The 26,969-nt window shown below is 58.2% G+C and overlaps 1 protein-coding gene across 4 annotated transcripts in view; it reads left to right on the top strand.

The window, feature by feature from the left end:
- CACNA1I (calcium voltage-gated channel subunit alpha1 I) overlaps positions 1-26,969 on the top strand; it is a 116,069-nt gene that overhangs the window by 66,115 nt on the left and 22,985 nt on the right. For all 4 annotated transcript variants that reach the window (XM_032346217.1, XM_032346215.1, XM_032346216.1 and 1 more), the window contains 16 exons: positions 3,198-3,513; positions 5,417-5,509; positions 8,808-9,120; positions 11,529-11,950; positions 18,971-19,122; positions 19,787-19,972; positions 20,287-20,404; positions 20,793-20,948; positions 21,395-21,488; positions 22,688-22,890; positions 23,510-23,980; positions 24,247-24,347; positions 25,042-25,165; positions 25,414-25,482; positions 26,039-26,223; positions 26,672-26,798. In XM_032346217.1, the coding sequence (XP_032202108.1) occupies positions 3,198-3,513; positions 5,417-5,509; positions 8,808-9,120; positions 11,529-11,950; positions 18,971-19,122; positions 19,787-19,972; positions 20,287-20,404; positions 20,793-20,948; positions 21,395-21,488; positions 22,688-22,890; positions 23,510-23,980; positions 24,247-24,347; positions 25,042-25,165; positions 25,414-25,482; positions 26,039-26,223; positions 26,672-26,798 (3,130 nt within the window). The remainder of the gene's footprint in view (positions 1-3,197; positions 3,514-5,416; positions 5,510-8,807; positions 9,121-11,528; positions 11,951-18,970; positions 19,123-19,786; positions 19,973-20,286; positions 20,405-20,792; positions 20,949-21,394; positions 21,489-22,687; positions 22,891-23,509; positions 23,981-24,246; positions 24,348-25,041; positions 25,166-25,413; positions 25,483-26,038; positions 26,224-26,671; positions 26,799-26,969) is intronic.

Genomic DNA, 26,969 nt, shown 5'->3' with positions numbered 1-26,969 from the left:
CAATCATTTTTTTAGTATTGCTTTTCGTGTCCAGTTTAATCTTTTCTTAAGCCAAGATGATGAAAATATTCTCCGATGTCTTTTCTTAGAAGCTTCCCATTTTATCTTTCACATTTAGGTCTGTATTCCTCCTCAGATAATTTTCAGTAAGCTGTATGGTTGGGGTCAAGATTTCCCCTCTGTAGGCTATTCAGTCGTCCCAGCACCATTGACTAAGAAGTCCGTCCCTGCTCTGCGGAGTCGCAGTGCTGGTTCTCTGACTGTCAGGTGGCCATTTGATGTGGGGTGGGTGTGTACATGTTCATTGTTGATGGATGTTGCCAAATTGCCTTCTAAAAAGTTTGTATCAGCACACACTCCCACCAGCGTGTGCGCATGTCTGTTTGTACTCACTCTTTTCCACACTTAGTACTGTTAATACCGATATATTTCCATTTGGATGGGTATAAAGTGATCTCGATGTTATTTTTGTTTGCATTTTCCTATTATTAGCCAAGTGAGCAACTCTTCCTATATAATGATATATTGGTTCCCCCCATTTTTTTTCAAGTACATTGGCCATTTTTATTTCTTCTGTGAAATTTTTTTTAAAGATCTTATTTATTTATTTGACACAGAGAGAGAGAGAGATCACAAGTAGGCAGAGAGAGGGGTGGGGAAGCAGGCTCCCTGCCGAGCAGAAAGCCTGATGCGGGGCTCTATCCCAGGACCCTGGGATCACGACCTGAGCTGAAGGCAGAAGTCTAACCCACTGAGCCACCCAAGCGTCCCTCTTCTGTGAATTTTTTTCTTTGCATTTTTATGTCTTTTCTCCCCTAGTGGTTATTTTTCTTTTTTTTTACTGAGTTATAGGTGATTTTAACATGCTGTAGTTATCTTTTTTTCAAGTTTATTTACCTATTATTATTATTATTTTTTTTAGTAATTTCTACACCCAGTGTAGGGCTTGAACTCAAAATCCCAGAATCAAGACTCACCTACTCTTCCAACTGAGCCAGCCAGACGCCCCTCTTGTTTGTGTTATATGTTGCCAGGATTCATCCCAGGGGAATGGCAATCACTGGTTTGTTTTTCTAAATAAAGTTTTATTGGAACACAGTCATGCCACTTGTTTACCTATTTCCTATGACGATTTCTCATTACAATGGTGCAGCTGAGTAATTGGCACAGAGACTATCCGGTCTGCAAAAAATATTCTCTATCTGACCCTTTACACAAAAAGCTTGCCTACCTCTGCTTTATCCCAGTTTGTTCCTTTTTACTTAGTGTGCTCCCTCTTTGTCTCATAGAAATTTTACATTTTGGGATGCCTGGGTGGCTTAGTCGCTTAAATGTCTGACACTTGCTTTAGGCTCAGATTATGATTTCAGGGTTGTGAGATCAAGCCCTGTCTCGGATTCCATGTTGTGCATGGAGCCTGCTGAAGATTCTCTCTCTCCCCTACCGCCTCCTCTCCCTCTCTCTCTAAAAAAAAAAAAAGGAAGAAGAAGAAAGACATTTTGCATTTGTATATAGGACCTTTTGACTTTTTCCTTTGTAGCATTTGGATTTTGTGTATTTTATCCAGAAGGCCTCATATATCTTGAGTTAACAAAAATGTTCCCTGTTCTCTTGTAATACTTCTGCGGTTATGTTTATTGCATTTATGATTTTTAATCCACCAGAAGTTTATTATTTTAAATTCTGTAATATATTTTACTTAACATAATATATCCAAAAGATTATTATTATTATTTTAAGATTGATTTACTTATTTTAAAGATTTTATTGTATTTATTTATTTGACAGAGAGAGAGAGATCACAAGCAGGTGGAGAGGCAGGCAGAGAGAGAGGAGGAAGCAGGCTCCCTGCTGAACAGAGAGCCTGATGTGGGGCTCGATCCCAGGACCCTGGGATCATGACCTGAGCTGAAGGCAGAGGCTTTAACCCACTGAACCACCCAGGCACCCCTTGATGTACTTATTTTAAACAGAGAGAGCAGGAGGTGCAAAGGAAGGACAGAGAATCTCAAGCGGACTCCACACTCAGTAGAGTTTAACATGGGGCTCGATCCCAGGACCCTGAGATCATGGCCTAAGTGAAAATCAACAACGAGATGTTTAACTGACTGCACCACCCAGGCGTCCAAAAGATGATTATTTTCAATGTGCAATCAAGATAAATAATTAATGAGATAATTTACATTCTTTTTTTCTTTTGATACCAAGTCTTCAAGAAGTCTGTTTTTGTATATGGAGTGAGGTAGGGATCTAGTTTTATTATTTTCCAAACAGACAACAATTATCTCAACACCATTTATTGTTTAGTTCTTCCATCCCCCATGGATCTGAAAAGGTGTTTCTGTAATAGATTAAGTTCTGCCTTATGTATGGGTTTGTCCCTGTGCTCTGTGGTGTTCCATGAATCTTTCTGTTCCTGCTGCAGTATCACGCTCCAGTAATAACTGTAGTTGTATTTTGCTCTCTTGTCGGGTCGGACTCCTCTCCTTCTCCTCCTTTTAAAAAAGTGTCTTGACTCCTCTCCTGTCCAGATAAATCCTAGAATCGAAGGGCCAGGTTCCACAGGAAAAAACAAGTTGGAATATTGATTGGATTACAGCGGATCATCGTTTTTCCCCACAGGATGGGCAGGGCAGTGATTGTCCTCTCTGCCTTACAGATGGGGAAACTGAGGTCTGGGAAGAGAGGAAGTTAACAGTCCAAGGCCACATAGATGGGAAAGGGTGGGGCAGGCAGAGAATCAGCTCTTCATCTCCTAGATCAGTAAAAGTCGGCATCTATGGATTAAACATGTCCCCTGGGCTGACCAAACAGTGTGTGAGGACTGGGGAGGCTGAAACCCCGTCCTTGCCCCAGCAGAGCTACAGCCCCCCAGAGAAGTTGGGTGCTTATGGCCCAGGAACAATATGCGGGTATATGCAGGGCACAGTCTGGCCATAGAGGACCAAGGACTAGCCCTTAGGGAAGGCTCCCAAGGGGAGGGACCCTGGTGCTGACCACAGTGGGTCAGTGGGAGATTTTTCGACCCGGGGAAAGGAAGGGTGTCCCAGGTGGGGAAACAATGTGGGCAAAGGCCTGAAGGTAACGATAGGACCCGTTGGGACAGATCTGACACACTGCATTGCCTCTCCCCTTTCTGCTCCTCCTGGCGGTGACCCCTCCCCTTCTCTCTATTCCCCACCATCCCCTGTGCACAGACAAGGGGATGTGGCCCTGCCCCCCTACTACCAACCAGAGGAGGACGATGAGATGCCTTTCATCTGCTCCCTTTCGGGGGACAATGGCATCATGGGCTGCCACGAGATCCCCCCGCTCAAGGAGCAGGGCCGCGAGTGCTGCCTGTCCAAGGATGATGTCTACGACTTCGGGGGAGGGCGTCAGGACCTCAACGCCAGCGGCCTCTGTGTCAACTGGAACCGCTACTACAACGTGTGCCGCACGGGCAGCGCCAACCCCCACAAGGGCGCCATCAATTTTGACAACATCGGCTACGCCTGGATCGTCATCTTCCAGGTGAGGCCACTCAGGCCCGGCGCCTGCACCCCTGCTGGGGGCCCAAGAGACCAGAGTGGGACTGAGGGGTGGAGCGAACAGCTTCCTCAGGCAGGTGGGGCTTCGTGCTGGGGTTTTGTTGAAATCTGCCCAGCTCGCTGGCACAGGGGGCATTAACAAGCCCCGATCACAGACAGAGCAGCTGAGGTTGGAAGGAAAGAAAGCGAGCTATGTGAGGGTCACATGCTCTTTTGTGGAGACTCGGGATTTTAGTCCAGGTCTGGGTGACCCCAAAGCCTGTGTTCTTTGTGGAATCCCAGGTGGCCCAGGGGCAGATGGATCCCAGCAGGGAGGTCTGTTCAGAGAGGGGAGAGGCCAGACTCGCGCCTTGCTCGAGGGGCTGACCAGGCAAGGCCACACGTAGGACGTGGGGGCAGACACATTCCTGGTGGAGGTGAGCGCTGGAGCGAAGGCCGGGGTACAGGGAAGCCCCGGGGTTGTATAGAGAGCCCCAAGGAGCTGTTTGTGGGGCTGGGCAAGGTCTCTTGGACGGTTCTCTTGATCAGTCACTAAGAAATACATTTTACTCAATGCATGCATATACACACATATATACACACAAAGCAGCCTTTTTATTTTCTTTGTTTAAGAATTTATTTATCAGGGAGAGGGAGAGAGTAAAGCAGGGGGACCGGCAGGCAGAGGGGGAAGCAGGCTCCCCGCTGAGCAAGGAGGCCGATGTGGGACTGGATCCCAGAACCCTGGGATCATGACCTGAGCCAAAGACAGATGCTTAACGACTGAGCTACCCAGGCGCCCCTGCACGAAGCAGTGTTAATGTTACTGTGCGCAAAGGCTTGATGGCCTTGCATGGCCCCCGTGCGTTGCTGAGGACAGGGATGGGGTATGTTGAGGGGACTAGGGCTGTGGGGCCTTGGGTGTAGTTCTTGATGTCTCTGAGCCTCAAATTTCCCCCCCTAATGTCGGGGTAATAATAGCTCTCTTACCATGTGTGGCTGGGAAGGAGAAACCAGACGATGTGAGCAGAGCCATCAGCCCAGCGTAGAGCGAGGGCTCGGTCAAGGTCACCTGCGTGCTGCCGTCAGAGGGAAGAACAGGGCTAGAGCAGAGAGAGGGCGGTGGCTGAGAGGCCCCGAGAAGATGGGAGGGCCCTACTGAGGTGGCTGCTTTGTGGCTTTGGTCTGGGGAGCAGTAGATCACGGGATTCAGAGCTGCAAGCTGTGATGTGATCTGATCACAGCCCAGCGGCTGCGTTTGGAGACCCTTGGCCCCGGGAGGGTGAGTGGGCTGCCAAGGGGCTCCCGCTCCAGAAGCGGACAAGAAGGCAGCACTGGGGAGGGCCCAGCATTTGTTGTGCCCAAGGCTGCTCTGCCTCGCTCTCTGGGAAGGAGAACGGGGACAACAGTCACACCAGCCTCATCACGGCCGCGCCTCTGGGTTCAGCCGAACCGCACCCTAGCCCTGCCGACCAGGTGGCCTGCTAGCCTGTGTCCTAGAAGCAGCAGCAGCAGCTGAGGTTCAGAGAATGGCCCAGCTGGTGAGCTGGGGCCAGAGCCCAGGGCCCCCTGCTTCCAGCCCTCTTGCCTTCATGTGGGAGACTGGAGGGGGCGCTCTGGAGCAAGAGGCACCAGGTTTAAGTCTGGCTTCTCCTTCCTACTGGGCTGTGTGACAGTGGGCGAATACCTAACCTCTCTGAGCTTCTGTTTCCTCACGTGTGTGCCAGGGGTGAGAATGGCTGGCCTGTTAATAAGCCTTGTGAGGAGTCCGAGGGAGAATGTGTATAAAGCGGTCGGGTGCACGGTAGGGCCTCTGCCTGGGACCCTGCGTTTGCTGCGTGCCTTGCCCGGGGGTCCTACCTGCCCGGTCTTGGGCTCACCCCCACCCCACTCTGTTCCGGCTGCAGGTGATCACTCTGGAAGGCTGGGTGGAGATCATGTACTACGTCATGGATGCTCATTCCTTCTACAACTTCATCTATTTTATCCTGCTCATCATAGTAAGTGTCAGGGAAGCTGGGGCTTTCTGGGCCAGCTTAAGGACCCCTGGACGAGGGATGGGGGTGGGGGGTGTCCCAAGGAACCCCGCAGAGCCAGGGGGCCTGAGTGGGAGGGAGCAGGAGGGGCAATATTTTAAGATGTCATTGTTGAGTGATCTCTACACCCAGCGTGGGGCTCTAGCTCACAACCCGGAGATCAGGAGTCTCTCGGGCTCGGCTGCCTGAGCCAGCCGGGCTCCCCAGGAGGGGCGATTTTTAAATGCCTCCAGGCCGCGGGTGATGGAAGGGACTCGTCAAGGCGGCGGCGGGAAGCATTCATCATTTTCTATTGCTTTCATTTCTCATTTCTGGGCATTTAAGTCCATCTAGTCGCTTCTGCTCATGTTTCTCTGCCTCGTGGTCACAGGGAATGCGTTCTTCTCCTGACCTTAAGCAGGGGCAGCCCCTGGACAGACGCTTCTCTAGGGCTCCGGTTTACTCCTCTCTTCCTGGGGTGGGAAAAGGAGATGCCCTGAGATGGAAGCCCCCCCCCCCCCGCTTCTCCACGGGTCTCCCTGAATTCTCAGAGGGATCCCCACCTCTCAGGTGGCTCTGCCTTGTGGGGGTTGCTTCGGGGTGGAGGCGGGGCTCTGCCTCACAGAGCAGGGCCCTTCCCCAGCCGGCAGCCCCTCCTGCCTTCCCCCACAGCCTGCCCAATGTGAGCTCATCCACCTTGTCATGCCTGACTGCAGCCCCAGCCCCAGTACGATCCCCCAAATGTCAAGGTGATTCACTCCCGGGAGAGTCAGCGCTGGCTGGCTCCCTGCTGCTTTGAGGCTGAGTTCTCTGGCGTCCTGGTGGTGGGAGAGAGCACACTTGGCTCTCTGGGGCAGCACCCCATTCTGAGCTGGGGGGACCTTGACCTAAGGGTTCAGGACAAACTGGCAGTGACCTGAGACATCCCCGCTGTCAGCTTTGTTCTGATGCCTTCCTGGGGAGTCCTTTAGCTGGCTAAAAGGTGAGGGGTCCGGGCTTTGATCAGCATTGTGGTTCACCCACTGGTCTACCCACTTTCCCAGCACAGCCAGGGAAGCCTGTGCTGCTCGGGGACCTGAGCCTGAGCACTGGGAACTGAGCCCTGAGGGGGCCCGGCTCTGCTCTCCAGGAGCTTGGTCTGGGGGCTGGGGGCGGTGGGGGTGGGGGATGGGCTGTAGCTGACAGCAACCAGGCAACATGTTAGGAGCCATGACAGAAGGAAGCCTGAGAGGCTGAGGGAGCCCAGACGATCTTTCGAATCTAGCTTGGAGGAGGGATGGGGGAGTGGGAAGCTTCCTGGAGGAGGTGATCCCAGAATTGAGCCTTAAAGGCTCAGGGCCGGCAGCTGTGGGGAGAGCCTTCGTTCGGGGCAGAGGGCTGCGCACAGAGACCTTGAAATGGGCAGAGTCCTGAGGGCGGGACCTCAAACACTGAGGTTGCTTAGAGGAGCCTTGAATTTCAGGGAGGGGCTGGAGAATGTGGTCTGTCCCTCTGGATGGAGTCAGGGGTGGGAATGTGGGGTCGGTGGCACCCAGCATGACCCAAGGCAGGCCCCTCATCTCCCCCGACCCGCAGTAAAGTAGGGGATAGTGACAGCACCCAGGCTTCTGGGCTGGCATACAGGAACCACCCCGTCAGTGTGCCCGCTGCTGTTACTGGGTCCCAGGTGGCCCTGTCCTAAGAGAAGGGGCACTGGCAGGGGTGGATGGTGCTGAGTTTTTCCAGGTGCTGGGAAGGGCCCAGAGAGCAGAGTCTGAGTGACCTTGCTGTCATTTTGCCCTGACAACCCTGGCCGTGCTGGGCCTCCTGGCCACTCTGTTCCTCAGGTGAGGACCCGGAGCCCCAGTAAGGCGAGAGGTCCGCAGGGTTCCCCATGACTGGAAAAGTCTTAAGCTTGTCTCTCTTGAGCCTTCAGCTTTACAGATGGGGAAACAGAGGTCCAAAAGGGATGGGGTAGGGGGGCCCCGCGGCCATAGGGCTGCAGCTGTGGAGGTAGGCTGGATAGAAGCCTGGTAGGTGTGAGCTCCCAGAGGGAAGGGGCTGTGCCTTCTTCTTCCTGGTGACCCCTCCCATGGGCCTGGTGCAGGGCAGGACCCTAGGAGATGCTCCTGGAAGACAAGACCAAGAAAGCCAATGAAGGGAATCTTCTTACTGGGGAATTTTTCCAGAATCTTCCAGCCAGGAAGCCCTCCCTCTACCTGCCCACCCCCATAACCCCAGAAGCTCAGGTCCCTATTTTTGTCCTGGGGAACAGGAGGGAAGGGTGAATCAGTGGCTGGGTCTGGGGTCTATAGGAAGGCAGCCTGGAGGAGGAGGCAAAGCTACTCCCCTTGTTGACGGGCCTGCGGATCCCCTTCAAAGACTTAGCTAAGACCAGGGTCGCGGCCTGCCCTCTGGAAACTGGGGCAGGAAGGGCTCTGCTCCCTGTGGTGGCTGCTGGAACTGGGCCCTGAGTCAGGAGGTGGCATGATTCCTCGGACTCACCGGGCAGCCTCTCCCTGCCTCCTCCACCCAAGCAGGGGTAAAGCCACACAAGTAAACGCTTTCTGAAGGAACCTTCTCTTTTGTCTGGGTGCCCAACCGAGGCCAAAGTCAAGCCAGAGAGAGGGAAGGGCCGGAGTGGGACTCAGGGCCCGGATGGCCTGAGCGGGGCTGGGCCGCCCTCCCCGGCCGCCCTCCCCGGCCTCTGTGCTGGTGTCCCAGGTGGGAGGCAGCCGTGGCCCTGGGCTGAGGGCCTGTGGGAGCGGGTTTGGAAGGTCCCAGTGGGGCCTAGGGAGCTGCCCGGGCCACCGCTGTCCTGGGGCCCTGGCCTCCTGTCGGAACAAGGCCTCAGCAATCTTTTCCTGTCCCTATCTGTGCCCGTGCCTCTCCGTCTCTCTGGGCCCTCCACCCTCTGCCCCCCTCTCTCCCTGCCTCCCCGTGCCCTGTCGCTGTGTCTGCTGTGCCCTCTGCCCCTGTACTCTCTGAGCCTGTGTCACTCTCTCTCCGTGTTTCTCCTGTCGCCTCTCTGTCCTCCTGGCCATCTCTGGCTGTCTGCCTCCTGGCTCTGTCCCATCCCCGTCTGGTGCCTCCGATCTGTCCCTTCTCCCCTTCCTGTCTTCCTTACTGCCTCTGGGTCCCTCTGCTTCTCCCCTGCCACTGTCACTCTGGCTCTATCTCTGCCCCCCACCCCCGCCTCCGTTTCTCTTTCTCTTCATTTTCCTCTCCCCCATCTCTGCCTCCCCCCCACCACCAATCTGTCCCCTCTGTTCCTGTCCCTGTCCTCTCCTCCCGTTGGTCACAGGTGGGCTCCTTCTTCATGATCAACCTGTGCCTCGTTGTCATAGCGACCCAGTTCTCGGAGACCAAGCAGCGGGAGCACCGGCTGATGCTGGAGCAGCGGCAGCGCTACCTGTCCTCCAGCACGGTGGCCAGCTACGCGGAGCCCGGCGACTGCTACGAGGAGATCTTTCAGTACGTCTGCCACATCCTGCGCAAGGCCAGGCGCCGGGCCCTGGGCCTCTACCAGGCCCTGCAGAGCCGGCGCCAGGGCCAGGCCCCGGGCGCACCCACCAGCATCAAGCCCGGGCCCCACGCCAAGGAGCCCAGGCACTATAGTAAGTGGCCTGCCCCCGCGGCCTCAGCGGGTGCCGCAGGGCCCCCTCCCACCCCTGCGGCCTCCGGGGCACCCCATAGCCCCCAGCTCCTCAGTGCTGGCAGAGCTGTCCGGCAGGGGGAGCCCAGGCGGAGCTCCAGTCCGTGCCCCTTGTTCCCCCCACCCCTTTCCTTTTTCTGACCTCCTGCTGGGGCCTGGCCGGGGCTGGCCTTGGGCTAGGGTGGTGGGTGCAGCACCCTGCCCCCTGGAGGGGTTCCCTTGGGGTCCCAGTGTGTGGTCTTGTGCACTCAGACTCCACCCTGGGCTTCACACTTGAGAGAAATGAACACTTGTCCATCCTGTCTGGTAAAACCCTGAAACTCCTGTCCACTCAGCCCGCCTCACCCCCCCGCATGGGTTCCTGCTGCCCCCACATGCTTGCTAGCACACCAGAGCAGTGACGACGGGCCACCCGGAATAAAGGGGGTGTGCCCCCCCCCCCCCCGCAAAGGCATGGTGTGTAAGGGACACCTGTGCCATTTTGTGATTTCCTGTTTCTTGGCTGTTAGGCTCAGAAAGGGCTCTCCATTCATTTTCTCTTCTGTTCTAGAAAATAGTCCTAAGAAGGGGGTCCAGTGAGTGACATGATCCCATTTTTGGATGGGAAAACTAAGGTCCAGATAGATGAAGGGGGTCACTTAAGGTCACACGATGTGTCAGGGACAAAAACAGCATCAGGGACATCTGAGTTGGGTTTGCTGAGCCCGCCTCCAGGGGGTCATGAAAAATAAACGCTCCTGTTCCCATAGAAGGCAAATGCACCCTGGCAGATGGCCCCCCCGCCAAGTCCAACACCCCCCACCCCCCTCACCAGCCGCTGGTGTTACGGAAGTCTGCAGGGACTGGACCCCAGAGCAGGTGCACAGTGTGTGACCTTGGAGAGCCTGGGCCCCTCAGTAGGTCTCAGGCTCCTGCTCTGTAAATTGGGGTGGGGAGGCTCAAGGAGCCGTGGGAGTCAGCCACCCCCACGCCCTGCTCCCGCGGCTCTGACGTCCTGGGAATCTGAGATTCTTGGGAGGCAAGCTGGAGAGCTGCCGCCCACCCATCCCTGGGTGCCAGCCGTCCAGGCATGGTCTTGGAGGAGGCTCCAGGTGGCCCGTGGGCTGGCCCAGCACGTGGACGGGGGAGCTGGGGTCTGGCGAGGCCAGGAGATGTGGGGAGGGCTTCCTGCTGCTGTCCCCCCCCCCCCGGAACCTGTGTGGAGGGAAGTTCAGGGGGCCGTCTGGATGGAGAACGTGCCCCCGGTCCTGGGGCTTCCATGCCTTCCCCCTTCCCTTCCCCCTCCCCTGGAGAGCAAGTTTCAGGGGCCCAGCCCCACGCACAAGTGGGGCCGAGCAGGGCTTGGCTGAGATGGGACCGACCCCTGGGATTCTGGCTGTCCCCCTCCGGCTCCAGGGGATGAATGTGTCCGAGGGCCTCGTCCAGGCCGTTGGGAGATATTTGGAGGCAAAGTCTGGAAAGGAAGGGTAGGCATTACATGTTTTTCTTTCCCTTTAATGTTATTTATTTATTTATTTATGGCTCACATAAGCAAAACACGTTTATTCTAGGAAAATACAGGCAAACATGAAGAAACCAAACCCGGAAAGAACCTCCTTGACACCCGTTTGAAAGGGTTGACGGGTCGCAGAACTCTGGCCCACGACTGGCCCAGGCTTCTGAAACTCTCCCTGGGGCGGCAAAGGGAATGGAAGCTTCCACGCCCCACTCCCTGCTGTGCCTTCACCCCCCCAGGAGCCAGCCCGACTCTCAGCTTGTGAGGAGGGAAGTGTCAGGCAGTTTCTAGAGCAAGGGCCTGCCCTGGGCTCCGGCCTCCTTCCCTCCCCGGGACACAAGCCCCTCATAAGGGTGGGACAGTGGACAATGGACGGGCCATCTGGGCTCCCCCTGAGGGGCGTCCATCTTCCATACCAGCTTGACTCTTCTAGAAGCTGTTCCTCAGCCATTTCCCCAGCTCCGATGTCAGCAAGCAGGACGGTGGGAGGGCTGGGCCTCGGGCCAGAGAATGATGGATCAAGGCTGGGTAACAGGCACGTGTGCCCCAGGCGCGGTTCCAGACACACCACACGCAGCACTGTTGAACCCTCCCCATAGCCCTGCAAGGAGGCGCTCCGAGTCCTGGCTTTACACAGGGGCAGACAGATCCCAGAGAGCTGAAGCTGATTCCCCAGGAGCCACAGGCCCCTTGGTCTCCTGCTGGGCCCCGCGGGGTCCCAGGCACAGCCTGGAGCCCGGGAGCCTGAGGCACACACACGGGACTGTGTCCCAGGGTCAGGCTGGGGCCTGGTGTGGGCAGGGACTGTGCCTCTGAGACCTTCCAACCTGCATGACCCGAGGCAACAACACCCCTGCCTTGTGTTTGCCTTGCAGAGCTGTGCCCTCAACACAGTCCGCTGGACCCGACGCCCCACGCGCTGGTGCAGCCCATCTCCGCCATGCTGGCCTCCGACCCCGCCAGCTGCCCCCGCTGCCAGCACGAGGCGAGCCGCCGGCCCTCGGGCCTGGGCAGCACCGACTCGGGCCAGGAGGGCTCAGGCTCTGGTGGCTCTGGTGGTGGCTCGGAGGAGGCCGATGGGGACGGAGCCCGGAGCAGCGAGGATGGGGCCTCCTCAGGGCTGGGGAAGGAGGGCGAGGAGGAGCGGGCGGCCGGGGCCACCCGGCTGTGCGGGGATGTGTGGCGGGAGACTCGAGCCAAGCTCCGAGGCATCGTGGACAGCAAGTACTTCAACCGGGGCATCATGATGGCCATCCTGGTCAACACCGTCAGCATGGGCATCGAGCACCACGAGCAGGCCAGTGGGCGTGGGCGCCGGGTGCAGGGCTGGGCGCGGGTGGGGAGGGAGGGCGGGGTGCCTGCGCTCAAGCGGGGCCCAGGCAGCCCGGGGTGTTGAACGCCCCCTGTGTGTCTGTCTCCCACCCAACAGGGACTAGGTCCAGGTCCTCCCTGTGGCCTCAGTGCGGAGCCCCGGGCCCAGCCTAGAGGGAGGGAGAAGCTCTGGGGGTCTGCGCAGTGGGTGAGCGAGTGATCGAGGGGAGCCACGCGAGTCCCGGGACTGCGGGGCTCAGATCCAGCCCCTTTCTCCCGAGCAGCTCAGCCTGGGCACCAGGCACCCACAGCCCTTCCTGTCAGTCCCTGCCAAACCTGACTTCCGGTCGTCAGTTTCCCCGTGAGCCCTCCTGTCCATTCTCCCCCAGACAGGTGGAGTGTTCTTTCCCGAGGCTGGGCCCTCCCGTGCCCTCATCTGCCATAGCTCCCCATTGTCTTTGGCACAAAATCCAGACTTCTCCTGTGACAGCCACGGCTCCTCTGTGGGCAGTGTCTTCATCCTCCTGTCCCCGATGTCCCCCACTTAGTCCGCTGTCCACACCACCCCAAGGCACTGAGCGTGGCCCCGATGTTGCCCTGCAAAGACTGTCCCGTCTCCCTCCTCTGCCAGCTCCGTGGTTTCTTCTGTCTTCAGCGCTGGGTGCAGAGAGGGCAGAGCGAGTGTTGGCAGAGTCGAATGGTGTGTCCCAGGCCCCTTGGGCCCTCAGGGATACTTCTGGGGCTTTGGGGGGTGAAAGGAATTTGGAGACAAGGTCCTAAGGGGGTAAAACACATGGAAGAGGTGGCAGGAGCTCAGGGAGGGTACGTTAAGAGATAAGAGGCACTTGTAGGAACACAGGATGGAAGGCTTAGCACAGGACATAAGTCACACCCTGGGGTGACAGCCTTCATGACAAGTCCAGTTCCTGGCCCTATTTGAAAAAAAACAAAAACAAAAAACCAACACCATTTTCTGGTTCCCCCTAGCCCCTGGGTGGGTACCCTCCCTTGACCTGTGTGCCAGGCCTGTGAGGGCACCCCATTTGTCAGCTAGTGACCCTGAGGCCTAGGGAGGGGATGTCACTGACCTGAGGTCCCACAGCCAGTGAGGGGTCATATCTGTACCCACATCTTACTGTGGCAAGAATGACACCTCTGCGGGCTTAGAATGAAGTCCCCCTTGGCTTCCGTGCCGCCCTCTTTCCGTGGCAGCCCTCCACCCGCCCTCCATGCCCCGTGGTGGGCCACACTCTCATTTCCCTCTTCATTAGCTCGACAAGCCTTGGCTCCATTCAATTTACTGAAATGCGGCCCCTGGGGCTGCAGCGACACTCTGTTTGGAGCTGCTGGCTTGCCAGCAGTTCCGGCTTAATTAAAAAGGTCTCTGGGGGGGATCTGGGTGGGGACGACTCTCTGCAGGGTGAAGCTGGGTAGACAGGCCGCCCAGAGCCCCTTCGCCTCCGGTTCAGACTTCTGGCCTTTCCTGGCCTTGGCCTGCCAGGAGGGGCAGGAGCCTGGCTGGGCCAGTGGTCCTAGAGCGGGGCCCCACGGGGGACGAGGTGATGTTGGGGCGCTGTCTCTCTTTTCTGAGCCGGTGGCACCGAGAGGGCTTGTCACGGCGCTGCTGCCGCAGTGGAGCCTGGGCCCCGTTCCCGCTGGGGCTTGGGAGAAGCAGCTTGCCAGAGCCAATTTTCTAACACTTAGGAATGTCGGAAGCTTGTTTTTAAACAGTTGGTAGCTTAAACTTGGCTGTGGTGAGAGTATTTACACCATAGAGATCGGCATGCGCTGCGGCTCAGGGCACTTTGTCAGAGGCCCGTTGTTGGGTTCTCTGGGTCACAGCCTCGCCCCCTACCCAGAGGCCTGGCTTCTACCCCACACACCTCCCCTGCCACCTGCCCCTGCTCCCCACCGGGCTCCTTCCCTGGTTCTGGGATTGGCCAGCTGGGGCTCTCGAGCAAGTCCCTTGGCCTCCTCCAGCCAGTGGCTCCATCTGGAAGTGGGTACACAGACCCTGGTCACAGAGGGGCCGGACGGGTTGACTAGGAAGCGTGGCACACAGTAGGTTCTCACTGATTTGCAACCGTTTAGGAATCTTCTGTCTGAGCCTCCCATCACCGCCCTTGGGGTGAGGTTACCTTCTGCTGTCTGGAGCCTGGAAAAAATAATTAATTAAATAAAAAGTGAGGGGGAGGGAGAATTTTTAAAAACGTTCTTTTTAAAGCTGCCCTGAGTGGCAGGCATTGTTTCCCCCAGCTCCGCGCGGGGCCTGCTGCGGGCCCGCTGGCGGGTTCGCCCCGCTCCCCTCGGCTCCCAGACGCCGCTTGGCGGGAAATGGTCCGCCCCCGTGTTTATTCTGGGCAACCCTGTCTGAGGTGGTGTCTGCAGAGAGAGGTGGCCCAGGGCCGCTGGGAGGCGGGGAGAGCGGGCAGGAGCTGGAGAAGGCGGGCAAAGGCGCACAGCCCCTTTCCTGCAGGGGTGGTGACTGCGGCGGGGAGGCATCGTGGGGGCCTGGCAGGGAGACTGGGAGGGTCGTGGGGTTGCTAGGGAGTGCGAATGGGGCAAAGCCTGTGCACTGCTCTCCTGCTCCGTCTGCCACCCCTGCCTCTCTAGTCACAGGTGCTCCCACGAGAGGTAAGATTGTGGGTGCCCCTGGCCTTTAGGTAGCCATGTCTGCCCCAATCACAAGGGACGCCGACATGCCCAGGTTCCTCATGGGCAAAGATGCTGTTCTTTGCAGGGACTGGCTTGGGAGGAGGTGACAGGTAGAAGGGAGTCATCCAGGGAGGGGCTCGCTTGTGACCCATGAGGTGGTCAGATAGAACTCAAGTCTGCTCTCCCGAGTAGCCCAAGGGAAGAGAGGGGATGTCCCGAGGGGTCTATGACGGAGGCTACACGACGGGCAGGTGGGTGGGGTTAGCTGAGGGGCCCAGATCCCTCCGTCAGCACCCGCTGTCCTGTGTTGTCACATTCCTTGTGATCCTCACGGCAGCCCTATGGGGCAGGCAAGGCCGGTGTCTTAGATCCACTGGGCAGGTGGCAAAACTGAGGCTTGCCCGGTGACATGGTAAGCAGCTGTCAGAGCAAGGCTCCAGGGTGCTCAGGCAGAGGCAGAGGCCCCATGAAGAGGACAGGAGGCACTGGGGAGGCCTGGGTGGGGAGGCCGGGCTCTGGTGGCAGTTTCTCCCTCTCCTGGCACTCACCTGTCCCGGTGCACGACTCTTCCCAAGCTGGGCAAGGCTGCTGTCAGCCCCATCTTGTGTGGGAACTGAAGGATGATCATCGAGTTGGACAAGAAGAAACAGAGGGTTACGCTGACCAGGCAGCAGGGCCGGGGTGCATGCAACCTCCCGGGGCAGGCTAGGGTAGGTCCACTGACCCCTGCTCCCAGAGGATGGCATTCAAGGCCTCCAGATCAGTGGATGGCTCAAAGCAATCTTTATTTTCCCTGCGGCAGCCAGTCTGGCATGGCTCTGGGAAGAGGAGGACGGGCTGGCTTGGTGCCTATTATTCCAGCTCTGTGGGGATTTAAGGGAGAGAGTCTACATGGGCTGCAGTCAGGGAAGGCTTCCCAGAGGCAGTGGCCCTGGAGATGGATCCTGAAGGTTGATGAGGAGTTCATCAGTGAGACAGAGGAGGGACAGGTACAGGGACCAGGAACACAGGCATTTCACCAAAGGGCCCTGAGCCCTCAAGGAGGATGTGCATGAAGGGCAGGAGACAGCCCAGGAGGCTGCGGGTTCTGTCCATTCATAAAGTGTCTTCAGGCAGGGTTTGTCCTCAAGGCAGTGGGGAGCCCCAGAAGGCTTGTGAGGAGGGCAGTGACATGTCTGTATACTGAGCTGGAGCCTCAAGTCAGAAAAGTGGGGCAGTTGAAGCTGTCAGGGCCATGGGTGGGGACAGGCCAGAGGGAGAATTCCTCTGATTCAGGTTAAGATCTGATTCCACCACTTCCTGGCCCTGGCCCTGAGTCGTCACTTCCCTCTGAGCCTCAGTGTTCCCGTCTATGAGATGGGGATACTGTGGGGTAATGTTTGAGATCTAGATGAGATAATTTGAGGGAAGTGCTCGGCGCCAGCTGGGGGGAGGGGAGACCCTTAATACCAGCCGCCATCATTACCATGGGGCGGCACCGGGCTCCACGGCTGCCTGCAGACATCGGAGGGGCCCCTGCCCAGCAGGACCTTATTTACCCCTGCAAAAACGGCCAGAGGCTGGGTGGCCTCTTGCCTCCATGGCGTTGGGCCAGGAGGAGTGAGACCCCTGTCCCTCTCCTGCCACTGGGGGCCTCCAGTTTGCAGCTCCTCCTACCCTGCCCTCCACCCTCCTGCCTCCTGCCTAACACGGTTTTCCGCCCTTTCCTGCCTCCCTCTTCCACTGGGTGGGTCTCTGCCGCCCCTGCCCCGCGGTCTGTCTGCCTGCTGTCGCTCTTGTTTCTGGCCCCCTCACCCACTCCCGCAAGGTCCTGCTCTTGGGCCTTCGTTATGTCTTCCCATGGGTTTTTCTTCCTGTCTCCACACCCCACCTTTGCCTCTCACTCCCTGTGTCCCATTTGTCTGTCTGTCCATCTCCCTCACAGTTGCCCCCGTCCCCGTCCACACACCCTCCCCGCGCATCTCACCATACCGAAGAGTCTGTGTTCATCTGTCTTCGCTCCCTGTCTCTCTCCCAGAAAAATGCTTGCGGGAGTGATGGATGGTCCATTAGAGAAAGATTAACAGGTGTGCGCTGGACTAGAGAAACAGCTGCTGCGGTTGGGGGGGCGGGGGGCGAGCAGGTGACCTTTCCCCGAGAGCATCGGTCCCGCGTCAGCTAGGGGGCGGGAGTGTGTGTGGGGCATTGTGGGGCCCAGAGCGGGCTGACCCTCATTATGGACTGTCGGACTGTCAGCGGCCCCGTTTTCCATCTCTGTGGCCACCGTCGTTCTGGCAGGCTGGGAAATTGGTGTCTCCGAGCAGCATCTGGGCCCAGCCCCTCCCCACCCGGGGCCCCTCTCTGGGTCCCACTCCTCTTTTGGGGCCGTTTTGTGAGTCAAATGTAATTACAGTTGGAAGTGGGCCTTTGCCTTTTCTTTGGGCTTGAGAGGACCTGGCAGTTTTATTAGTTTTCCCAAGCACTGGTTGCCAGGGGGCGGTTGGGTGCGTTTTTTCCCCGCCCCCCCCCTTCTCCTTTTAACCCAAATGGAATCAGAGTCAGGCTAGAGAAGCACCCTGTCACCCTGTCCCCGGTGGAGGGACTGGGCTGGGGGATGGGGTTGCCAGTGGATGGCGCTCTCTCTCACCTCCCACTCTCGCTCTGGCTGGTCTCTCGGCCTGGAGCCTGTCTCCTCTCCTCCCTGTCACTGGGCCCCCTCCCCCTCAGCTTTGGGGTCCCTTCCTCCAGGAAGCTGCCCCTGACTGCAGGATTGCCACTGCCTCAAGGCACCCTCAGCTTTTCTCAGTTTGTCAGCTTGGGTGTTGGGCTTTGCTTTCTGGGGACAGGGACAATGTCCCGATGCATTCACCCCTGGTCATCCCGGAGAGTGCATGCGCCCGGCCCATTAGTGACCGCTCAGCGGACCTGTGGAGGGTGTGAACCATGGGGGCGTGTGAAGGCGCAGCTGGATGGGTTCTGGGGGGCTCTGTGTGTGTGTCCGGGGAGAACAGTTTGGGGTGTGATTCCGTGGCTCTGGTGCGTCTTGGCTGGGGGGCTCAGAGCAAGTCAGCGCACTCCTTGGAGCGTCCATGTCCTTCTCTGTAAAACGGAGATGCAAGCAGCGGCCTTGCACGTTGTCGGAGGCGTTAGTAATTGTGTTGGGTGTCGGGCTCAGTGTGGGCACGTGGTCAGGCCTATGTGGTGGCCCTTCTCTTCTTTGTGGTTCAGACGGGAGCATCGTGGCTTGGTGGTGAGAAGAAACCAGACTCTTCATGGTGCTAGAGGGCTCGTGGAAGAGGGGCCGGAGCCCTGTGTGGCACTTAGCGGAGAGGGCTGGAGTGAAATGTCATCTTATTTCATGCCGTTGCTTTATGGATGAAGAAACTGAGGTGGGGAGGGGTGGCAGAAGCCCCTGGGACCCTGCCTCCTAGTCATGGCCCAGAAGGTGGCCTGTTTTATACACCAGTGTTGCTCGCACTGTTCCATTTGTCGGGTGTCACCTGCTGCTAAAAACCAGGAGGTGATCACGTCTGGGCTCAGAGGGTGGCTGTCGGACCAGGGGTTGCTAGTGACTCTAACCCCTGACCTCCCCGGGTTCTAGTGTTTTCCGCTGAGAAGTGCATGAAGTACAGGAAAGAAACGTCGTGGGACCCAGTAGGTGCCCAGTCTCTGTCTCTTCTTCGCAGGGGCCACAGTGCTCTCCAGCCACCCACAATCCTGAGCATTGCCGGGGAAGGGAAGCATGGGGAGGGCTCGGGAGGGAGGTCTGCACAGGCAGGGGTGAAGGGTGGGAGCCTTGGAGCCGGGCTGCCCGAGTTCGCATCTTGGTTCCCCTCCTTACCTGCTCCATAGTCCAAGGCAGGGGGCTTGGCCTTCTCTGAACCTGCTTCCTCCTCTGAGAAATGGGCTCTTGTGTGGGATTAAGTGACACGAGGCCTGTAAAGTTCAAAGGACAGGTCCTGCACATGGTAAGTGCTTCCTAAGTGGGGTCATGGGCAGACAGGGACTCTGTAGCAATGACTGGCCTGTCGTCTTGCCTTGCTCTGCATCAAGCCATGTGACCTTGAGTCAGCTTCTGGTCCTGTTTCCTGATCTGTAAAATGGGTGTCACGATAGCTCCCTCAGTGCACACGGTACCAGCGTCATTTCTGAATGTGTGGAAGGTCAGCCCGGCGGTGTCCCACCCTCTTGGTGGGCTTTCAGGGTGGCAGCAGAGGACCAGCCCCCCTGTAAGATTCTTAAGGCCATGTGCTCCAGCAAGGATTCTGCCCCGCCTCCCTGGGGGTCCTGGAGCTGCCGGGCATCCAGAGAGGATCCGTGGCTGTGCTCTGGCCTCACGGGGTCCCTGTCCTCTGTCTCAACGCCTCCACAGCCCGAGGAGCTGACCAACATCCTGGAGATCTGCAATGTGGTCTTTACCAGCATGTTTGCCCTGGAGATGCTCCTGAAGCTGGCAGCCTTCGGGCTCTTCGACTACCTGCGCAACCCTTACAACATTTTTGACAGCATCATTGTGATCATCAGGTGCCGCCCCCGCTCCCCGCAGGTTGCAGGCCCACAGGCCCAGAGTGGGGAGGAGGGGGATCTAAGGCACCCACCCCCGGCTGGGAAACAAAGCGCGTAAGAACACAAAGGAAATCAATTACACCCAAACACAGTTATCAAATATTTAAACATCTGTCATTCAGTAATCTATGCGCTTCTAGATTAATGCATGAAATAGTAAGATCTAGCGGTGGATCTCGTGACTACCGTTGTTCCCAAGAAAGGATGAGAGTCAGTAATATTTGGAGATATGTACATTAATGGTTATGAGATAGAAAATTATCTGCGATTTTGACCAGCCAGAAAATCAAAGGGACGGCTGGTTCTCTGTGGCTTGTTTACATTCATAACCAAAAGAATGTTAAATCTCAAAAAGAGGTCGGTGGGCAGACCTCCTGACTTCTAGCCCCAGACTTCTCATGGCGGGTGTCCACGGACTCCAAGTTGAGAACCCCTGACTTAGTGCATACCCCGCAGCAGCAGTGACCCGTGAAACGTGTTATTTGTGGGATGGACGAATGAATGAATGGAAGCTCTCCGTCTCTCCGTCCTCCCTCTGCCTTCCTCCCCACCCCCACCCACCCTCTGCTGAACCCTCCTGCCTCTCTCCCTCACCCCCCCAACCCCACTCACCCCCTCCCAGCATCTGGGAGATCGTGGGGCAGGCGGATGGCGGGCTGTCGGTGCTGCGAACCTTCCGGCTGCTGCGGGTGTTGAAGCTGGTGCGCTTCATGCCGGCGCTGCGGCGCCAGCTGGTGGTACTCATGAAGACCATGGACAACGTGGCCACCTTCTGCATGCTGCTCATGCTTTTCATCTTCATCTTCAGGTAAGCCCCGCCCACTTGCGCAGGTGCAGGAGGCTGGGGGAGCACTTTCAGGTGAGCCCCGCCCACCCGCGGGAGGCTGCGGGAGCACGGCTGGCCGAGCTTCTCTGGGCAGCACCCTGGACCTGGGTGTGAATCCTGACCCCATCGCTTCATCTCTGATGGCTCGGGGAGAGTCCTTGCCCTCTGAGGCTCAGTGTTCGCCTCTGTAAAATGGAGCCAGTGCTGCCCTCCCCGCCCCCACCATCTTATCCTGGGGGTTCTGAGAATTAAACAAGGTGGGTGGATCCCTTGAGCCACCTCCGCTCCTCTCCCAGTATCCTCGGGATGCACATTTTTGGCTGCAAATTCAGCCTCCGCACAGACACGGGAGACACCGTCCCCGACAGGAAGAACTTTGACTCCCTGCTCTGGGCCATCGTCACGGTGTTCCAGGTGAGCGACCGCATGTCTTCCTGTGTGTGTTGATGGAAGGGGTTTCTCCCAGGACCGCTGCTTGGGTGGTTTTTTCAGAGGTGGCCCCTCAGAGAATCCAGAGAAGAAGGGTGACCCGCCAGGGAGGCCCCTCAGTTCTGGCCTCCAGCAGACAGGTCTGGGTACCAGGTCGGGGGGTACTGCATGGGCTCTGGGAGCTGGAGTGACCACCTAGGGTCTGTCCCTGCCCCTCCACTCCTGCCCAAGATTTGGACACCTTGGGATTCTCCCCAGAGATGGTTTCTTCACCCATGCAGCCTGCCACCTGCTGGATTCCATCTGCTCCCCTGGGCTGGGCTGGGGTTTGGGGGTGCCCCCGGGCTGAGGTGTCTTCCCACTTCCCCCACAGATCCTCACCCAGGAGGACTGGAACGTTGTCCTCTACAATGGCATGGCCTCCACCTCCCCCTGGGCCTCCCTCTACTTTGTCGCCCTCATGACCTTTGGCAACTATGTGCTCTTCAACCTCCTGGTGGCCATCCTGGTGGAGGGCTTCCAGGCAGAGGTGACTGCAGCCCTGGCAGAGGCAGCACCCCCTGGGGCCCGCACTGGGTGTGTGTGGGGGTCTGGATGGGGGAGGGCTGCAACTCAAACATCCAGCAGGTAACAAGGTCCCAAGGAGGGGGTTGCCAATTAGGTGGTGAGCTTCCTATCGCAGGAACATGCAAATGGAGGCTGCCTCCCAGATCCCTGCCTTTTCCCTAGGGGTGTAGGACTAGGTCTCTCCATTTCTGAAATTCGAAAGCCCCTAAGGTCTGGATCCTGCCTCCTCCCTTCTCTGAGGCTCAGGGGATACCTGCCATCAGGCAGATGTGCGTTTATGGCCTCGTGAGCTTCTTGCTTTCCTTTTCTGGGCCTCAGTTTCCCCATCTGTAAAATGGGGGTGAAAAATTCAAGAGGGAGGGACGGGCTGAGCCAGCTTGCATTCCAACAAGAGGGATGGTCTCCCAGGGTGACGCCAATCGCTCCTACTCAGACGAGGACCAGAGCTCATCCAACATGGAGGAGTTTGACAAGCTTCAGGAAGGCCTGGACGGCGGCGCAGGTAAGCAGGTCTCCACTGACACCTAGGGGACCAGGACCCTTCCCCAGTGATACAGGTGGGTGAAGGGCACAGCATCGGGTTTCCCCTCAAGCCCAGGCTCCTGGACTCTAATTCTCTATGGTTTATTCACATGTACAATGGAAAGAAACACACAAAGGCCCCAAAAGAGGTCAGTGACATTCACAGCCCTCCTGAATTCTAGTCACAGAGGGAGCTGCAGTTCACCCAAACCCGTCCACAGCATGCCTCTTAGGAAGAGACTCGGACAGACCTCAGAACACCTGGTTTCTGGTCCTGTTGGTACCACTGGGCAGCTTGGAAGGAAGCCTCCCCCACCCTGAGCCAGTGTCCTCTGTGGTAATTGGGCTGGACCGTCTTTGCCTTGCTTCCTGAAGTGGGCCCAGGAGTGAGGTTCCCAGGCTGGGTGAAGCTTGGGGCTGGTGCTGAACACAGGAGACAAACGATCCGCTCATCCAGAAAGAAAGCTGACATGGGGCACCTGGGTGGCTCAGTGGTTGTGTCTGCCTTCAGCTCAGGTCATGATCCCAGGGTCCTGAGGTTGAGTCCCACATCGGGCTCTCTGCTCAGCAGGAGGCCTGCTTCTCCCTCTCCCACTCCCCCTGCTTCTGTTCCCTCTCTTGCTATGTCTTTCTCTGTCAAATAAATAAATCTTGAAAAAAGAAAAAAGAAAATACAACTTAATAGAAAACAGGACTTAGAGTCCATTCCTTAAAAAAAAAAAAAAAGCAAGCTAGGGGTGCCCGGGTGGTTCAGTGGGTTAAACCCTCTGCCTTCTGCTCAGCTCATGATCCCAGGGTCCCGGGATCGAGCCCCTCATCGGGCCCTCTGCCCAGGAGGGAGCCTACTTCCTGCTCTCTCTCCGCCTGCCTCTCTGCCTACTTGTGATCTCTGTCAAATAAATAAATAAAATCTTAAAAAAAAAAAAAAAGCTGACATGATAAGCTCTGAGGAACATGTATAGAATTATTGAGTCACTTGTATTATACACCTCAAACTAAGAAACACTGTATGTTAACTATACTTAGTTAAAGAAAAAAAAGCAAGCTGACCGCTCTCCAGGAAGGGTGGAAGAGAGGCACATGACTTATGGTCCACGCAGAAGGTGGAGGTGTCCCCAGGAAGACTGTTTGCTCTTGTTCTTTCTTTGTCCCCCTTCTGTCTCCATCTCACCCCTCCAGATCCCAAGCTCTGCCCGATCCCCATGACCCCCAATGGGCACTTGGACCCCAGTCTCCCGCTGGGTGGACATCTGGGCCCCGCCGGAGCTGCAGCACCTGCCCCCCGCCTCTCGCTGCAGCCAGACCCTGTCCTGGTGGCCCTGGGCTCCCGCAAGAGCAGTGTCATGTCACTGGGCAGAATGAGCTATGACCAGCGCTCCCTGGTGAGTCCTTGTGGGGTGCTCTGGATGGGTGCTCCCTGCTGGGGCATGTGATGAGGGACCCTGGGGAGAAGTGCCCGTCGGTCCAGCCTCAGGCTGGTACCCAGGTTTAGGGGACCAGACTCTCTAGCTAGAACCAGGCAGGGACCATGTCTGTTGCATTCCTGGGTGCCCAGTGCCAGAGTAGGATTTGGCAACAAAGGATGAATGAATGAATGAATGAATGAGTAGTGCCAGTAGGTCCCTTAGGAGAATTTTCATCTGTAGGGTAAAGAGCTGGGCTTTGGGGTCAGGCACATCAGAATTCAAATCTGACCTCTGCCATTTTCAAGCTCTGTGACCACGAGCAAGTTACAGCCCTCTCTGAACCTTTTTCCTTACCTGTGCAATTAGAAGACCACCCTGAGGTGCTGTAGCTTCCTGGAGGGAAATGAGGGGGCAGGAGGAGATGTAGCCACATCCTAGAGGTGCCCACATGTCCAAGAGTGAGAGCCAGGCAGGAGAGGACCCTCAGGGGTCTGTCACCCGCTAACCAGGCTGGTAGCCCTCTTAGGGCCTCAGTGGGTGTGCGGGCTGCCCTCAGTCACCGCAGTGGCTTGTGTGGGTGGTGTCTTCCTTCCAGTCCAGCTCCCGGAGCTCCTACTACGGGCCGTGGGGCCGCAGCGGGGCCTGGGCCAGCCGCCGCTCCAGCTGGAACAGCCTCAAGCACAAGCCGCTGTCGGCCGAACACGAGTCGCTGCTTTCGGCCGAGCGCGGTGGCGGCCCCCGGGCCTGCGAGGGTGCCAGGGACGAGGGGCCGCCGCGCGCCGCTCCGCCGCATGCCCCGCATGCCCACCACGCGCACCACGGCCCCCACCCGGTGCACCGGCACCGCCACCACCGCCGGACGCTGTCCCTCGACACCAGAGACTCGATGGACCTGGCCGAGCTGGTGCCTACCATGGGGGCCCACCCCCGGGCGGCCTGGCGGGCGGTGGGCCCGGCTCCCGGGCACGAAGACTGCAATGGCAGGATGCCCAGCATCGCCAAGGACGTCTTTACCAAGATGGACGACCGCCGGGATCGCGGGGAGGACGAGGAGGAGATCGACTATGTGAGTGGGGGCGGGGCCGGGGCGGGGCCCGAGCCGGGGGGCGGGGCTGGGGCGGGGCTAGCGGGGGACTGTAGGAGAGCGCGCAGTGGGCGGGCCAGCAATGCTCCCCGCTGCCCGCCTGGGGCTGGTAGAGAAGCCCCCCTTGCCTGGTCTGGGATAGTTTGCAGGTCATCGAGGGGTCCCAGTCTAGTTTATGGCTGGGGTGGGCGGCGATGGGCAGCTCTGCGCAGCGCTGACCCGTCTGCTCTCCGTCCTCGCCTTACCAGACCCTGTGTTTCCGCGTCCGCAAGATGATAGACGTCTATAAGCCGAACTGGTGCGAGGTCCGCGAGGACTGGTCTGTCTACCTCTTCTCTCCCGAGAACAGGTGCGCAAGGCCAGGCTTGCTGTGAGGTTAGAGTAGGGGTTGGCGTGTCTGGGAGGGAGAGATTTCTGCCAAGCCAGGCGAAGCTAGTGGTGAAGGGTCTTCCATATCTTAGAGGGCCGTTGTGGTCCAGCGTGGAGGGTCTGCAGGGAAGGGGGAGGATCCAGTGTCCTAGATCCCTAGTCTAGGCCACTCCTGTGCTGGCACCAGGTTGGACAAATCCTCAAGTCACCTGGGGTGCTCCCCAGGCAAGGGCATCAGTAGGCCTCCTGGAGGAGGAGGCCCATGTGCTGGGTGTTGGAGGCTGCTAGTATTCCAGTAGGTGAAGCAGGGGTTGAAGACGTGAAGACTGGTCCAGGGAAAGGGAGCAGCCCGAGGGAACACCTGGGGGCAGAAGGGGAGGGTATCAGGCTATGTGTGTCCAAGTGGCTGGGAGTTTGGGCTCAGAGATTTGCACCCGTATTTGGAGGGCCCGAGTGCCAGGGCAAGGGGGATGTCCTTTGTCCTGTGGTGCCAGTGTGCTCGAGGGAGGCAGCTTCGAGTGGGCACCCTGAGCATACACGAAGACCAGAGAAGAGAGACGTCAGCTTCTCTAGGCTGTCCTAGTCCTCGTGTGTGCCTGGGCCCGCTGCCTTTTTTCCTGGCTGGGGCGTGGGGCAAACTGACTCTCACGTGATGCCCTGCCCACCCTACCCAGGTTCCGGGTCCTGTGTCAGACCATCATCGCCCACAAGCTCTTCGACTATGTCGTCCTGGCTTTCATCTTTCTCAACTGCATCACCATCGCCCTGGAGAGGCCCCAGATCGAGGCTGGCAGCACCGTGAGTGGCTACAGCCTTCGGGCAGGGCAAGGGACAAGGGAGAGGGGCAGGCCACCAGGGCCTGCCCTGGGACATTGTGCCGGGCTTAGGGGGCTAGGAGAGCTCAGCCAGGCCCAACACCAAGCCCCATGGAGGGACATGTGGTAGGAGCTCGCCTAAGACTGTGGCCCTTGGCCGAAGGGAAGAGGCTGGCCAGGTGGTGGGCGCTTCTGGGAACCCCTGGGCCCACGAGAGCTCTCTTCTTTCAGGAACGTATCTTCCTCACTGTGTCGAACTATATCTTCACGGCCATCTTTGTAGGCGAGATGACACTGAAGGTAGCTCCGGGCTTCACCTGGGACCCTCTCCCACCCCCGGCTTGGGACCCCGGCTCTGGGCCAGCTTCTCTGAAAGCTTCTCACTCACCTGCCTCTCAGCCACATTCCACGCAAGGCCCCGGAAGCCTGTCCCTGCTAGGTGCCAGCCCCTAGGTTGGGCTCCAGGGACTCAGAGGGGGTCAGCCTCGTCCTTAACTCTCCAGGAGCTCACATCCCACGTGAAAAGCTAATGTAGGGAAATGTTGAGGGTGTAATACGTACTTGCTGCAGGTGTGGGGCTGTGGGGAAGGGTTCCCTCCCGGCTACTTCCCAGAGCGCTGGGCTTTAAGTTGGGCTAGCCAGATGTGTGGGGAATAGGGAACGGGGTGGCCCTCTGGGCCTGTTTCAGGGGGCGGTGGGGCACGTGTCCCCTGTCAGACCATCCACCCTGCCCTCTGCGGGACTGGTCCCCACATGTCCCACCTGACCTCGTCCCGCCCCCTCCCAGAGGCTGGCCGCACCCTGCCCTGGTCCCCAATCGCCATCCGGCTGACTCCGCCCATCGCCCCGCCCCCAGGTGGTCTCCCTGGGCCTGTACTTTGGTGAGCAGGCGTACCTGCGCAGTAGCTGGAACGTGCTGGACGGCTTTCTCGTCTTTGTGTCCATCATTGACATTGTGGTTTCCGTGGCCTCAGCCGGGGGAGCCAAGATCCTAGGGGTCCTTCGGGTCCTGCGGCTGCTGCGCACCCTACGCCCCCTGCGGTGAGGACTCCTCCTCTGTGGATGGGGGAATCCCTAGTGAGCTCCTGGGGTCTAAGTGGACCCCTCCCTCTGGCCCTCCTTACCCACTCAGCCCTCTGATAGCCATATTAGTGCAGAAAGGGACCAGGCTGTTGATGCTGCTCCTGGGGGAAGAGCCTGGAGACCCTGGCGGGAGGAGGGTGCTGGAAAGGCGGGGCTGAAGGTGGCAGCCAGGACTGCTACCCACTTTCTGTCTGTCCCTGGGTGGCTCGCTGCCATCTCTGGCCTTCAGTCTCCAGATGATGGTGTGGTGTGGACCCCAAGGGGACGGGCTTAGGGCATAGCACACTGCTGTGCATATAGGTCTGGGGTTTGGGGTTCTCTCCCCTGGTGACTCTGGGAAAAAGTGGGTGCTTTCCCCAGACATGGCTGTGGGCTTATGGTGCCCCCGGCCCCTGTCTGCCTCCAGGGTCATCAGCCGAGCGCCTGGTCTGAAGCTGGTAGTGGAGACGCTTATCTCTTCCCTCAAGCCCATTGGCAACATCGTCCTCATCTGCTGTGCCTTCTTCATCATTTTCGGCATCCTGGGTGTGCAGGTGAGGGGTGCTCAGGCTGGGGAGGCACTGCGGTGAGCTTTGGGGTCGGGGAAGGGGCTCCGCATTCCTGTTCAACTCTCCCGACCTGTGTTGACCAACCTGGGGGCTCAGGTGGCCCTGCCAGAGCACCCATGTCCCTGCCAGCTGCAAACTCCCAGTCCAGGGAGAGGG

Source organism: Mustela erminea, chromosome 6, assembly GCF_009829155.1.
Source record: "Mustela erminea isolate mMusErm1 chromosome 6, mMusErm1.Pri, whole genome shotgun sequence".
Classification (NCBI taxonomy): domain Eukaryota; kingdom Metazoa; phylum Chordata; class Mammalia; order Carnivora; family Mustelidae; genus Mustela; species Mustela erminea.
This window is presented reverse-complemented; position numbering and strand designations above follow the sequence as displayed.